The sequence below is a fragment of the Callionymus lyra genome, chromosome 9, assembly GCF_982586985.1.
Source record: "Callionymus lyra chromosome 9, fCalLyr1.hap1.1, whole genome shotgun sequence".
NCBI lineage: Eukaryota > Metazoa > Chordata > Actinopteri > Syngnathiformes > Callionymidae > Callionymus > Callionymus lyra.
Window position 1 is genome coordinate 13,677,256 of NC_141826.1, and position 14,100 is coordinate 13,691,355.

Genomic DNA, 14,100 nt, shown 5'->3' on the forward strand with positions numbered 1-14,100 from the left:
TAAGAACCAGAATTTTAAAATGGATCCTGAAAGAAACTGGCAGCCAGTGAAGAGTTTTAAGGATTGGGGAAATGTGAGCACTCCTACTAGAGCAGGTCAGAATTCTCGCTGCAGAGTTTTGTATTAACTGCAGGCGAGACAGCTCCTTCTTGTTTAGACACCAAAATAAACTGTTACAATAGTCTAAACGACCATTTCAGCACCAGACAAAGGCTTGGACTGTGTACTGCATCCATAGGTATCTTGTGAATGGATTAAAGGCATCCGTCTTTAAACGATTGTATTGGAAAAGCTGTGTTTTTTGTGGACAGTGTAGCTAATAAAAAATGTTTTTGCTTTTATGATACATATCTCTATGTAAAGTCATCATTCAAGGCATGTTGTCCAGCTAAAGTTTAAATCGCTCATTTACAACATTCAATTTTTACTTCACGAGTACAAAGATTCTACAGATGTTTTAGTGAAGAGCTCAAAGGCAGATTCTCCATTTGGCCCGCTCGGCCATGTGTCGTGCCAAAAAGCTTAACCGCCTACCTATATTACAGTAATCTATTATCCTTTCTAACATACTTTATTAGCTAATATCCACATTTGTAGTCGCCGTAAATCTCTCGACGCTTCTCTTGCCAAAGCGATGCCATCATTTTCCACCTGGCACCTTGTCCTCTGTGTTTGTTTGACTCTGCGGCAGTTTCCCTGGTGAGGGATTCCACTGTGAACAAGAGAAAGATGGAGATAAGGATAGAGAGAAGGGGAAAGAGAATCAACGAGAGGGGTGTGTAGCCGACTGTAAAAGAGTTTAAGATTGAGATTAAAGCTATGAGATTAGAGGGAAAGGAAAGCAAAGAAAAAGTGCTCAGTCAACTGTGAAACAGTCAAAGATTAGACATCGGTGACGGCGATAGAAGGGCGATATGCCATTAAAGGGAGGAATTGGATGAGAAAAGGCGAGGAAGGATGGGAATGCAAGGTGTAACCGGTTCTAAAAAATCAAAAGAAACTTTCCAAAAAAACGGACAATTAAATCTCACGATACAAGTGTCTCCAACTTGACCGGAAAATGATAAATGTATTTCTGAGAAGCTCATAACTTCCCGACCGCCTGACAACAAGCGTACGAGGCTGTGACAATAACCAGGAGCATCTTGCCCTGGATGACGGCAACGGGGATCGGTTGTCAAAAACATATCTGGTCTTTTTGAACGTTCATTTCGACGAACGCAATATCCAAACTTTGATCTCGGATCTTTTGTCTCTAAACACATCTGGTCGCGATCAAACGTCTGCGTATGAAGTCGAGCGTCGGGACTGAAATTCGACCACATGATGCATTAATGCTTTTGTCGTTATTGCCTTTTATGGAAGTGACATCACTCCCTTTTTTTCATTTTGGAAAGAAATATGGTTTAGAAAATATCGGATAATTTTGACGACGTGACTTTTTTGCGTTTTGCTTTCCATATTCCCTTTGAAGGATACATTAGAGGGAAGACAGTTTTTGATGTTTGGAAGTTCTGATCGCAATTGTTGCTTCATATCAAACCCTTATTTGTACTTGGTAGAACAGATGTATTAAACATATTTCTGTATGGACGGTGATGGTGAGCTGACTGATTTGTTACCGAACTGTTATTCCTCATTTTTAAAGGATAGTCACAAAATAAGGGTTTTTTAAAAAATCCAATATTTCTTCGTCATTTGATCTTCTTAATACTCAAATTACATTGATGTATATACACGGCCAATAATGATACTTTCTCTTCAACTTAAACATTTAATCGATAATTTTAGTTTAGGATCATTAATCATATTTCTAGGTGCTGAATTTGGCTGTCCAAATATGTACCAAAAAAATGTGGCCAAAAAGATTTTAAAATACAAGTGTTTGAGGGTCTAAGGTTTTGTTATTTAATGTACCGTATTTTAGGCACTATGAGGCGCACTTAAAAGCCTTTCATTTTCTCAAAATACGACAGTGCGCTTTAAAATCCGGAGCGCCTTATATATGAACATTTTCTGGTGGGTGACTTGTTAACAAACACCTTCATGACTCTGCGCCGGCTGAGTCGACACACCGTGGGCGTTATTGCGTCATCACGGGGAGGGATTAACGATGCACGTCACATCATGGCTGACGTCTATGGAGTAAGATTACTGCCACCGTTTTGAACGAGTGTGTCTTGGTTGTTGTATACTCAAAACATTTTTTTTACACATGTGCGTTCAACTTCTCTGCTGCGCACTCAACATTTCTCTGCTCGCAACACCAGTCTCACAGGCTGATACTTGAAGCCTTTTAAACATCATTTGTACATCGTTACCATGGGAGTGAACAGAGTTTTGACAACGCTTATAAAGTTTGACTTTATCTGATGGTTTTGTTGACATTCCCTTTAGCACAGCTTTATCTAGTGGATGCATATGAAAACAGTTCTAAAATCGGCCATTCATTGAAGGTGCACCTTATAATCTAGTGCACCTAATAGTGCGGAAAATACGATATATATTCCTTGCACGTGCTCTGCAATTGTACTATTACACTTATGTAGCAAAACTTCCAGAAGGACTGGTCTTTCCACCAGGGCAGAAAATGCCACAAAACAGGTGGTATTTTCCATTTTTCATGTCATTTCTTGCCATGTAAGACTTCCCTTTACCTTAAGAATAAATTTCCTATTTTCCTCTATAATGTGGATCTCATTATTGAGTATATTCTTTACAAATTGTATTCCTATTTTTAAGGAAAATTAATGAAACTGAAACTCCTATAGAACCTTTATTTGAACGTGTGATTTCAGTTCGTCATATATGAGCATTTATTGGTTTTGATCAAACTTGGATAACATAAGTGTAAAACTTTCACTTTGAAACTTTAATTTGACCTCCCACTGTATCAGTTTAAATTAAACAATCGATTACCCCGGAGCCTTCGCCAGAACCTCGAGAAGTTTCCCGACCCGAGGGCCACGAGTCTTCGCCCACGGCTCGACCCCCCCTCCCCTCCCCTCTCTGGGGCCGGAGTATGGCTCTTATTAGGGGTCCTCGCCATGGCAGCTTGGGGAAATCTTTTGAAACCTAATATGGTCTTAAATCAGATTTATAAATGTTTAGGTGTATTATGAAAAACACACACACGGACCGTCCCGGGCTGAAGCCGACTGTGTTTATACTGTATTAGCGTGTGTGTGCATGAGCGTGCACTTCCCAGAGTGGGCGAGTGTGTAAATTACATGATGAAAATGTGTGTGTTATTGGTCCTCGCTGTCTTGTCTGTGTTTTTCTGAGCCTAATTCCTCCGGAGCGACAGCGTTTCAATAAACATGGTATGAAGAGAAGCAGTCGATACACACACTCTGGCCGCCGGTTCATATCGGGGTGTGTATACATCGTGCCCTCACAGGGAAAACGGCTTGAATGGCTGCCAGGAAACACGATAAGCTTTTAAACTCCGATGATGGAAAAGGAAAATGATTCTTTTATTTTTTTTTTCAGTTGGGAACCGTTGTATGCAATTCTTGCGGTGCCCAGACGGTCGGGTTGTTTGTGTGTTTGGACTTCTGTTTGTGTTTGTACGTCGTGGTATGAGCAGCTCCGGGGCATTCTCACGCTCGAGCCCGATTCCGTAGACTTTCTCTATTAAAAAAAAAAAAGTCCTGTTGATTAGAGATATTTGCTGAACCTGAAGCATGATTTGTGACCGGATTCTTTTTTCTCCACAGGGATTTGAACAGAAACAACATCACCAGAATCACCAAAGTGGACTTCTCCGCCCTCAAGAACCTCAGAATTCTGTGAGTATCTGAAAATTCTTCTGAAGTAGGAGCAGTTGAATACAAACAAGCAAGATGTGGGTTTTTTGTTTGGCTTTTTTGAACTTCCGTAATGCTTTCCATAATGCAGACCTCCTCCAAACAGCTCATCATGTCATATGATTTCCAATATTATTGCCCTACATTCTGACTTGGTAGTCTGTTGGTCTTCAACACGATTGATGGTTGCAGATATTTTAAACAACACTTCAACTTGTAAATTCTGTCTTAAAAGTCACATTTTTCAGCAAATTGTCTTTAATGCAACACAGTTTTCTAGCTCTCTTGGCAAAGTTTGATGTATCCTTCAAAGACTCATGGGTCCGGACGGTAATACAAGACGTGAAGACTAACATTTACTGTACTTTGTCACATTATAAATATTTCTTACATTTTTGGAAAACTACCTCAAGATTTTTCAAGCTATTTTGCGAACAGAAGACGAGAGCCTAAACTCTTTGGCAGAAGTATCGATCTAAAATGACTTTACAAAAACCATGTGTTGTTATGACAAACCAAATGATAACTATTGCTGCTCAAAAATGGGTCCATCAGAATAAGAGATTAAGAGACTGATTTACTGGTAAAATTCAGTTATTTACCGAGAATTGAATATGGATTTACACAAAATCTGTGAGAAACAACAAATGGATTAATTAAACTATTTGCAGATTTTAATCAACATCATGGTTTTTAATTTAAAGTTAATTTCCATCCTGATTCTTGGAAAAAAAAGGCTTGTTCATCACCACAGTAGATAAAAAGAAACCAATTAACCTTAAACAGTTTATTGTTTCCCAGTAGCTTATCATTTAGCTTTTTCTGGTGAACTACTGCTACTTTTTGATAAGTGACTTTCGTCAGTTATATCAACTTGAGATTTGACTAAATTACACATTCACATTCAATGTGAATACAGTATGTACCCTTGTAAAAAACCTTGTTTATAGAGGGATTACTGCGAACCAGTCTTTTTTTTTTACAACTATATCTCTCTTTTATTTCTTCTGGGGACCTGTATTTGTTTCTTTACAAGCGCTGCCATTAAAACAGCCATGTTGGAACAATTAGGGAAATGCTATATTTACCCAATAGACGTGCATATGGCTATAGGGGAAACAAGACTCTATAAAATAGTTTCCCAACCTAATGAGGGATTTTTGGGGCAGAAGAGAATATGAGTGGATTATCCAGCCGGCGCAACGTCACAGAGGCAACATGACTCCAGACATGAAGTCAGCGATCAAAGGTTGATGCGTCGAGACAAGAAGCTAATTTAAACCTCCAGTCAATCATGAATTGGTTTAAATGTTGTGGTTGAAAGTGAGTTGAGAGAAAAGACTCCATCTACTGCTGTATTCACTGATAATAACTCTATTACTCTTAACTTTATCTGGAGAAAAACTGTACATTTATAACATTTATAGTGATATAATAACAGAAAAGCTATATAGAACAAAATAAAGGGACACTTTTCCTTCATTTAAACTTCAAACAAAATTCAAGTGTGTCTTAAAGAAAAAGATAATTATAAAAACATAAGTGCAGAAAAGTATAAAAATCAGTAATGACTTGAAGGTATGTATAATTTAATAGGACATTAAAAGGGAGGCAGAAAACCCACTTACAAATTTTAATTGGTCCAATTTCTTTGAAATCTTAAAATAAAAATGTATATGTTCCCATCTTATCCCGAAACGGGTCATCTTGACCCTTAAATAATACATGGGTTAACTTACCAGGGCAAGGAAAGATACTTCAGCTAGAATACTAAGTATAAAAATGTTACATTTCACTATTTTTAAAAGCCATTACATTCTTATAGTTATATATTTTTGAATAGTTTAATTCCATATATTTTTTAAAATGTTTTTTTCCATTCCATAACTTTGTTAAATACTTTTATTTCAATATTTAAAAAAAATATGTATAAATTATATCTTAATATTAAATTGAATCGCTTTTAAGTGAGTTTCATAATCTTATATGTATTATTAAATATTGTATATTTAAATATGAATAAAATAACTCTTTAAATTCATTGTCAAAATTTGGAGCCACAAGTTGATTAAGGGTTCAAATAACTATATAATCCTTAAATCTGATGCTAAGGACGTCGGGAAAGGGTCTCTGTTTCTCTTCAAAAACTCAATAAGAGTCATTGTAGGGTCCACTGATGCGATGGAAACACACAACCGTGTGTGTGTGTGTGTGTGTATGTATAAGCGCTGTAATAACTATAATCACCGTTTGGCTGCTTCCCTGCTCTCTCTGTTTTAACCAAACCAGTAGATAAAAATACACCCGTAGCACAAACTATGCTGAGAAGTGGAATTAACTTCATACATCTGTGTGTTTTCATTTGTAAGCACATTTACTTAACCATGGTGGCTCCGAGACTCGTGCCAATTAATGATTCTGGTTGTTTTGGGAGAGATGTCTCTCGTGGAAGAAGGGGAGGAAGACGAAAGATGGTGTGTGTGAATTTGCATGTGGTTGTGCCGGCAGCTTCTTTTCATGTGGTCGGTGATAAACTGCTGTGACATTTCCCTGCCGCTAAATCTCGTGAAAAAAGGGGTCGGGGATGGCTTGGGAAAGTGGTGATAGCCTGAGAAAATACACACACTCGCGTTGATGTGTCTCTATTAAAAGGATGTGCAAAGACACCCGTGGCCCTGTTTTCTTATCTGTAGCGCAGAAAATGTCTCATTAGCTGGTCGTTCTAGTAACGCATGAGAAAAAACAAATAGTTTCTCTGATGTTAACATTTCCTCTCCGGGACTTACTTGACAAATGTTTTTTGTTCATATCAAAGCATACTTGTAGCTATTTATTAGCTTTCAAAGCTATTTTTGATCATAATATCTGTCAAAGACGTTTTATGATCGTTAATATCTGTCGGTATTTTTATGAAATCTTCAAACGACCGCCTTCTTTAAACGTCCTCACAAGTGATTTTATTCATGTATATTATCTTCCATCATATATCAGACCATAAAGGCATAAAGTAAATGCTGAAAATGATACCATCGTTCTATCTTTCTTCCTCTTTCATTTTGCTTCAATTTAAACATAAAATAATCCGCTAGACGTTTAAAAAAAAAAAAAAAAAATGGAATAAATTTTTTTTAAGATTGTTGAATCGATACTTTTCTCAGGAAAAACTCATGACTCTCAAAGTTCTGCTTGTATTGCCGTCCCTACAAATGATTTCATCAATAAATCTCTTGCATTAATGAGGTCTTTTCAAACACATTTGAACACGGAAATAAATATTTTAAATAGTTTCAAAGATTGTTGTTGGATCAATGTTCTCCCCTGAGACAGTTGTATGTTTATAACAATTTTTTCTCGTCATTTTAGAGTTTAGATTAAAAACCTTTAAAAGTTAGTTTTGTGCGACGAATCTATCTCAAATAATTAATTAGAAAAAAAAATTCTTGTTACATCCTAACAACCTCTTTTCTTGTTTTTTTTTCCAGCATATATCAAACACCAAAGGCATTAAGTTTTGTCGACACTAAATTAAACTCTTTTTTTTCTCCAAAATATGTATATATATAGGTTGGTTGTTCCCTTTGGGAAAATGTTTTTCCAGCACACAGCAACACAGACGATAGATGCATAAAACAAGAACAAAGTGCAATAAAAATAAAGTGCAAGATGACACAATCTAAAGATAAAGAACATAGATGGCACCGACGGACATAGGAAAACAGAAAAAAAACGAGTGAAATAAAAAGACATGGTCATCAAACATAGATTACTTTATTATATTTATTATATTATATTTATTTATTATATTTTTAGAAACTTTATTAATCCCTCTGTATATCTCCTTTGGGAAATTGGGTTTCCAGTACAAACAAGAAAAGGAACAAAGCACAAATAAGAAGGATGGATCAAAGAAAATGACACAAAGATTAACATGGAATGGTTATTTTTTTTATTTTAAGTTAAATATGTCATTCAATAAACATTAAATGAACCAACTGAACAGAAAAAAAACCACACTTGCAACACTTCGAAAAGATTCTTACGGATCCATCACAATAACTCCCTACTTCCTGTCTCACCATCGCTAGAAATAATTTTGGCAGAGTTGCATCATGAAAATCTCGTCCAGATCTCGTATGAATTTTTTCATCTCAAACAAATGAAAACGGGTGAAAACATTTCACTTGAAACGATTGGCTCGGTGAAGCTTACTGTGGTTTCACTCGTCGTGTGTCGGGAATGAAGTAAAAGTTAACATCCCCTGAAGTATTTCCTTATTTCGCCAAGTCAGTTTTTGCCGAAGGTAAGAGTGACATCATGACTTTGTTTTATAGTGGCCGGGAAAAGGGCTTTTGAGAGACAGTTATTAGACGCACACACGTGAAACCAATACACTTTTTCTCTGCTTTATCCATCTTTTCTTTGTGATTATGACTAATGTTGAAGAAAGAATCCATGCACCATGTGTTTCTCAAGTATTGTTGAGAAATCAGCGTGCAGTCGATCGATCACTCAACCCAAAAATTCTCTTTATTGCATCAAAATGTTTTTTTTTTATCTGTCTTTCTTATCACGATCGTGAGAAGTAAACACGCCTGATGGATTCAGCTTCACTGTAAACTGAGTCTTTGCACGTGTTTGGGCTTCCAAAGGATAACGTTCCATCTATTTTCACCGTAGGCATGTTTACAGACGAATCAGACATCGCGTAAATTTTGTCCTGGTGTGTATTTATGCTGTTTTTTTTGACATGTGTGTTTGAAAGCTGCGAGCGCAAATTGCTCTTAATTTGTTATGATTTGGGGAAGGTTTTTGTAATTCAAACCAAGGTTAAACTGCAGCCGACGCTCGGTGGGACCCGACGTCCAATAAACATTATACAAACAAACAAAAGAAGGTACGATGTTTGAAATTCATACATCTATTAAAGCTAATGTTGTTATCCTTCCTCTCGCCAAGGTGAGCTTCTGTTGAACGTCCCAATACAAATAATGACCTTTTTTATTTATTTAGCTTCAGGTTTGACCCGAGAATTGAATGTTAGTTTGATGTTCACAAATACATTTGAAGAGCTGATTTTGTTCTTTTTATATTAATATATATTATATACTATATAATATTATAGATTGATGTTAATTTAGAAGCTAGAAAATGTTGTTTAAGTCAATTTTTAAATCAAACAGAATCTTTACCCCTCTATTTTCTCAGTATCAAGGCGACCCAAAGGTCCGAAAACAAATGTGTTTCTGGTATCCCTTGTGGTGTCTCTGGGTCAAGATGAACGACCTGGCTTCCAGAAAAGCATATGCAGTGGTGGAGGTCGTTCATCTTGACCCACGAGCAACACAAGAGCTATAACTATTACATTTGTTTTCGGGCCCTCGGGTCACCTTGACCCTGATGTAACACAAGTGTTAAACTTTGGAAATATAAATAAAAAAAATGCTTAAAATATATAAAATTTGGAAAAGCTTGAGTTGCTACAAAATAACATATAAGCCTAAAGAAAAATAATACAAAATGTACTTCTTCTTAACCCTTGTTATGTCAGGGTCAAGGTGACCCGGAAGGACACGTATGTATTTCTGGAAGCCAGGGAGGTCGTTCACCTTGACCCAGAGACAACACAAGGGATACCTCAAACACATTTGTTCTCTCTCCTTTTGGGTCACCTTGACTCTGAGATAACACAAGGGATACCTCAAACACATTTTTTTTTCAAGCCTTTTGGGTCACCTTGAATACAAAGGTTAAGCAGCTACTGTGGAAAAAAATCGCACTACAAACCTCTGACAGACAAACAGGAAGCAGTTAAACAAAATTAAGTAGAACAGGATGTCGAGTTTTGGTTGAACTTTTGTTCTCTTAATGGCTTATTTGTTATGATCTCCATCCAATGTATCATTTCCTGTTTACGTTTCCTGAGCTTGATGCAGGCTCTATCTACTCATGCTACACTTTACATACTCTTGTTCGTTTTTTAACTTATTCATAGTCCTTATATATTGTTTAGTTCAGTGCCTGCGTCATCACGGAGTGTGTTGACCACTTTGTGTTTTTTTTTTCTGATACTTATTGGACCTTTAAGATTCTAAGTATTTTAGTGCCATTACAATATTTAATAACATTGAAACTTGACATTATATTTAATACAATTGTTTTTTATTAAAGCATTGGATTTATTTTGATTTTATTTCATTATTTCTTTTAATAATCTATCATTTAATTCGATCTATATAGAACTGTTTCATTTACCATGGAATATTTCATGGAATATTTAATGAATTAATTAACTTATTTAGACAAAGTTTAATATGCTAATTCAAAAAATAAATATAATTTCTAATTCGTAGCATTTTAAAATTCAATATAAAAATGTCAGCCAATCACACAAATACAATTATTAGAAATAAAATACACCCTTTTAAAAATACTTTTCAATAAAAAATGTAAAGTTTCACCCTTTAATATGTTTGTAAAATTTAACAATTAAATATTCCGATTACTCTAATGTACTTTCATACTCTTGACACCTGCCTTATTATTGAGCGCATTGTAATCAATAACATTTTTGACTCTTGCTGGAGGTCTGCACTCGCTGAGTGCTTCACTTGTTCTTGTCTGTCAATAATTGCCACCATGTGGCAAAAAAGGACCAGGAATAGCAACTAAAAAAAACAGTAAAGAAAGAACAAACCATTTGAAGACGACAAACTAGCGACTTATTGGTACAAATAAAACGGAAAATGTATAAAAGAAGTGGTCATGATTTGGAGGAAGTTGACCGAAAAGCTGCAAATGTGTTACTAATACAGTACATTTTTCTTCTCCCCTCAACTTCAAGCTCAACTTCAGACAACCCCGGTTATTACGTTGACCGTTATTTGGATTATTCTGCGTCAACCACTCTGGTTGTCCTAAGCTCCCGAGTAAACAGAGTGGTTTCACATCATGGCCTGTTAAATACGGCACCGACCAAATGTTTGTCTGGTCCTGCCAAAAGAGTCCCCGCATGTCGGGGCCAGACAATGTCTAATATCTAAGCTCTCACGTATTCCTCTTTTGCATCTGTTTCTTCTTGCCTTCACATCTTCTGGTCTGACTTTGATTTAGGCAAAACGGTTTCCTTCCTTTCCTCTCGGTGAAAATCCAACGTTCCTCGGCGAATAAAAATAGAGAGATTGTCTCTGCCGTCCTCATCTGGAAAACCTTAGATCATTTTCACAAACATGACAACACCATCCTGAGAGTGGGAAGGGGGGGGATATGAATTGCAGTGGGAGTGCCACTGGGAAGACAAAGGAATCCACCGAGGATTGGGAGAGGGATGGGCTGCTGACTATTTCTGTTGGCCCCGGCCTGATCATGACATTTGTGAAATTTTGTGTGACCCGAACTTTTGCTCTGTGATAGATTCGTTGTGCTGATTGCTTGTTTATACAACTGCAAGTGTCTCTCGTAGGCGAAGCGGCTCTTTTTGTTGTTTTTCACTCACTCACAGGTCGATGCCGACGAGCCGTTTTCCTAAATAATTGGTTGTTCTTCGCTTTGATAGTTGAAGAACAGGAAAACTTTAAAGACATGCAAATGCTAGCAGTTGTTTTTGGCTGACCAGCAGGGCCACCCACACTTTGCCGCAGCTGGTTTAAGATCCTGGATTTTCTGAAATAATGACATGAAGTGCATCTAATGTCATCTTTCTCGCTTTCTCACTATAGACACCTGGAGGAAAACCAAATCAGCGTCGTCGAGAGAGGAGCCTTCCAAGACCTCCGACTGCTGGAGAGAGTGTGAGTGCATCCATTTGACACCGACAGACATGGAAAAAAAACAAGTGTAATAAAAAGACATGGTCATCAAACATAGATAAATAGATACTTTATTAATCCCTCTGTAGATCTCCTTTGGGAAGTTGGGTTTCCAGTACAAACAAGAAAAGGAACAAAGTACAAATAAAAAGAACATCGAAGAAAAGGATGCAAAGATTAACATAAAATAATAATATCATCCCTTCGCTCTACTTTTAACCTCAAATTCATAACTATACAGTCTCATAGCACGAGATAACGACAATAAGTCCCTGAGTCTATTAGTGTTGCATCTGGGAAGGAGCATTCGTCCACTCCATCTATTTCTATGTTCATTTAATACGTCCTGTGATTTCCTGATGCAAACCAAAAACCAATAAACCAGTGTTCAGTATTGAAGTTCAAACCTTAAATTAAATTTTAAAATAATAAATCTCTAAATCAACTGTAAAATAGAACCTGCAACCTTCTTGCTGTCAAAGATCAATTCTCGATTGTGGCAAAAGATTTTAAAAATCTACATTTTTCATAAATATCATTTAGTTTACTGTACAGAATTTTACATTTTCATTTTTGTTGGTATTTATTCATGCTTATCCTCCGACTTTTCTATTTGTGTTCACTTACACATATAGAAAGTTTAGAGTTTTTCCAATCAACCTCTGTATGTTTTTGAACTGTGGGAGGAAACCGGAGTCACGAATACAAGCACAGGGATTATATACCAATGTCTAACAAGCAACCTTCATGCTGTGAGATGGTAGCAACACCCAAAACCAAAAAAAGTTGCGAGCGGAATTTGAGCCCTTTCAGGGTCGATTTAGGCTCTCACCTGTGGTCACAAATTATGGGTTACGACCAAATGATACGTGCGAGCAACATAATGGATGAGGTGAGAAGCGAAGTCATTTTTAGGTGGCATGGTGAGCTTGTCAAAAATGATGCCTCCCTCGTGAAGTGACGGGAGTATCCGGAGTAAACCCACGCAAGCACGGGGGAGAACATGTGATCCTTTACGCTGAAAGGCTGAAAACTGGATGTGAACCTACAACCTTCTTGCTGTGAAGTGGTCTTGGAAATATCTCAAAAATCAATTAATGATTTTTGGCAAAGATTTAAAAAATCTATTAAAAATCAACAAATAAAACCCCCAACATTTAAGAAAACTAAATATAACTACTACTAACAACACAATAATAAAAAAGACAACACAATAATGACAACGACATAATGACAATGGGGATGACATCAATGACATTGATACAATGACAACAACATAACAACAACTATATAACAACAACACAACAATTACAAAAACATAATAACATCAACATAACGACCAAAACAACACAATGACAACTACATAATATTTACAACAACAACAATGACAGCAGCAACAACAACAGCATGCATATAATAATGACAACATTGTAACGAAAATGATGCCAAAAACACAATGACAATAACATAGTGACTAAACAAGATAATAATGACAACAACATAACAAAAACACATGACAACAACAACATAGAAAACAACGACAACATGCATATAATAATGACAACAACATAAAAACAACAACACATGACAATAACAATGACAATGACAACATGCTTATAATAATGACAACAACATAAAAACAACAACACATGACAACAACAACAACAATGACAACGACAACATGCATATAATAATGACAACAACATAATGAAAACATCGCAATGAAATTAAACCAAAAACACAATTACAACAACATAATGACTAACAAGATAATAATGACAACAACATAAAAACAACAACACATGACAACAACAACAATGACAACAACGACAGCATTCATATAATAATAACAACATAATGAAAACATTGCAACAAAACAACACCAAAAACACAATGACAACAACATTATGACTAACGAGATAATAATGAGAACAACATAAAAACAATAACGCATGACAACAACGACAACATGCATATAATGACAACAACGTAATGACAACAATGTAATGACTAACAAGATAATATTGACAACAACATAAAAACAACAACAATGACAACATGCATAAAATGACAACAACGTAATGACAACAACATAATGACTAACAAGATAATAATGACAACAACATAAAAACAACAATAATGACAACTACGACAACATGCATATAATGACAACAACGTAATGACAACAACATAATGACTAACAAGATAATAATGACAACAACATAAAAACAACAGCGCATGACAACAACAACAATGACAACAACGACAACATGCATATAATAATAACAACATAATGAAAACATTGCAACAAAACAACACCAAAAACACAATGACAACAACATTATGACTAACGAGATAATAATGAGAACAACATAAAAACAATAACGCATGACAACAACGATAACAACATAATGATAGCAACGCAACGATGTAATAACAGCAACATGACAACAACAAATGAATGAAGACAAGGACAACAATATAAT

The 14,100-nt window shown here is 36.0% G+C and overlaps 1 protein-coding gene across 3 annotated transcripts in view; it reads left to right on the forward strand.

The window, feature by feature from the left end:
* The window catches only part of slit3 (slit homolog 3 (Drosophila)), a 258,143-nt gene that overhangs the window by 12,665 nt on the left and 231,378 nt on the right, over positions 1–14,100 (forward strand). For all 3 annotated transcript variants that reach the window (XM_087799783.1, XM_087799784.1, XM_087799782.1), the window contains exons 2-3: positions 3,720–3,791; positions 11,525–11,596. In XM_087799783.1, coding sequence (XP_087655909.1) covers positions 3,720–3,791; positions 11,525–11,596 — 144 coding nt within the window. The remainder of the gene's footprint in view (positions 1–3,719; positions 3,792–11,524; positions 11,597–14,100) is intronic.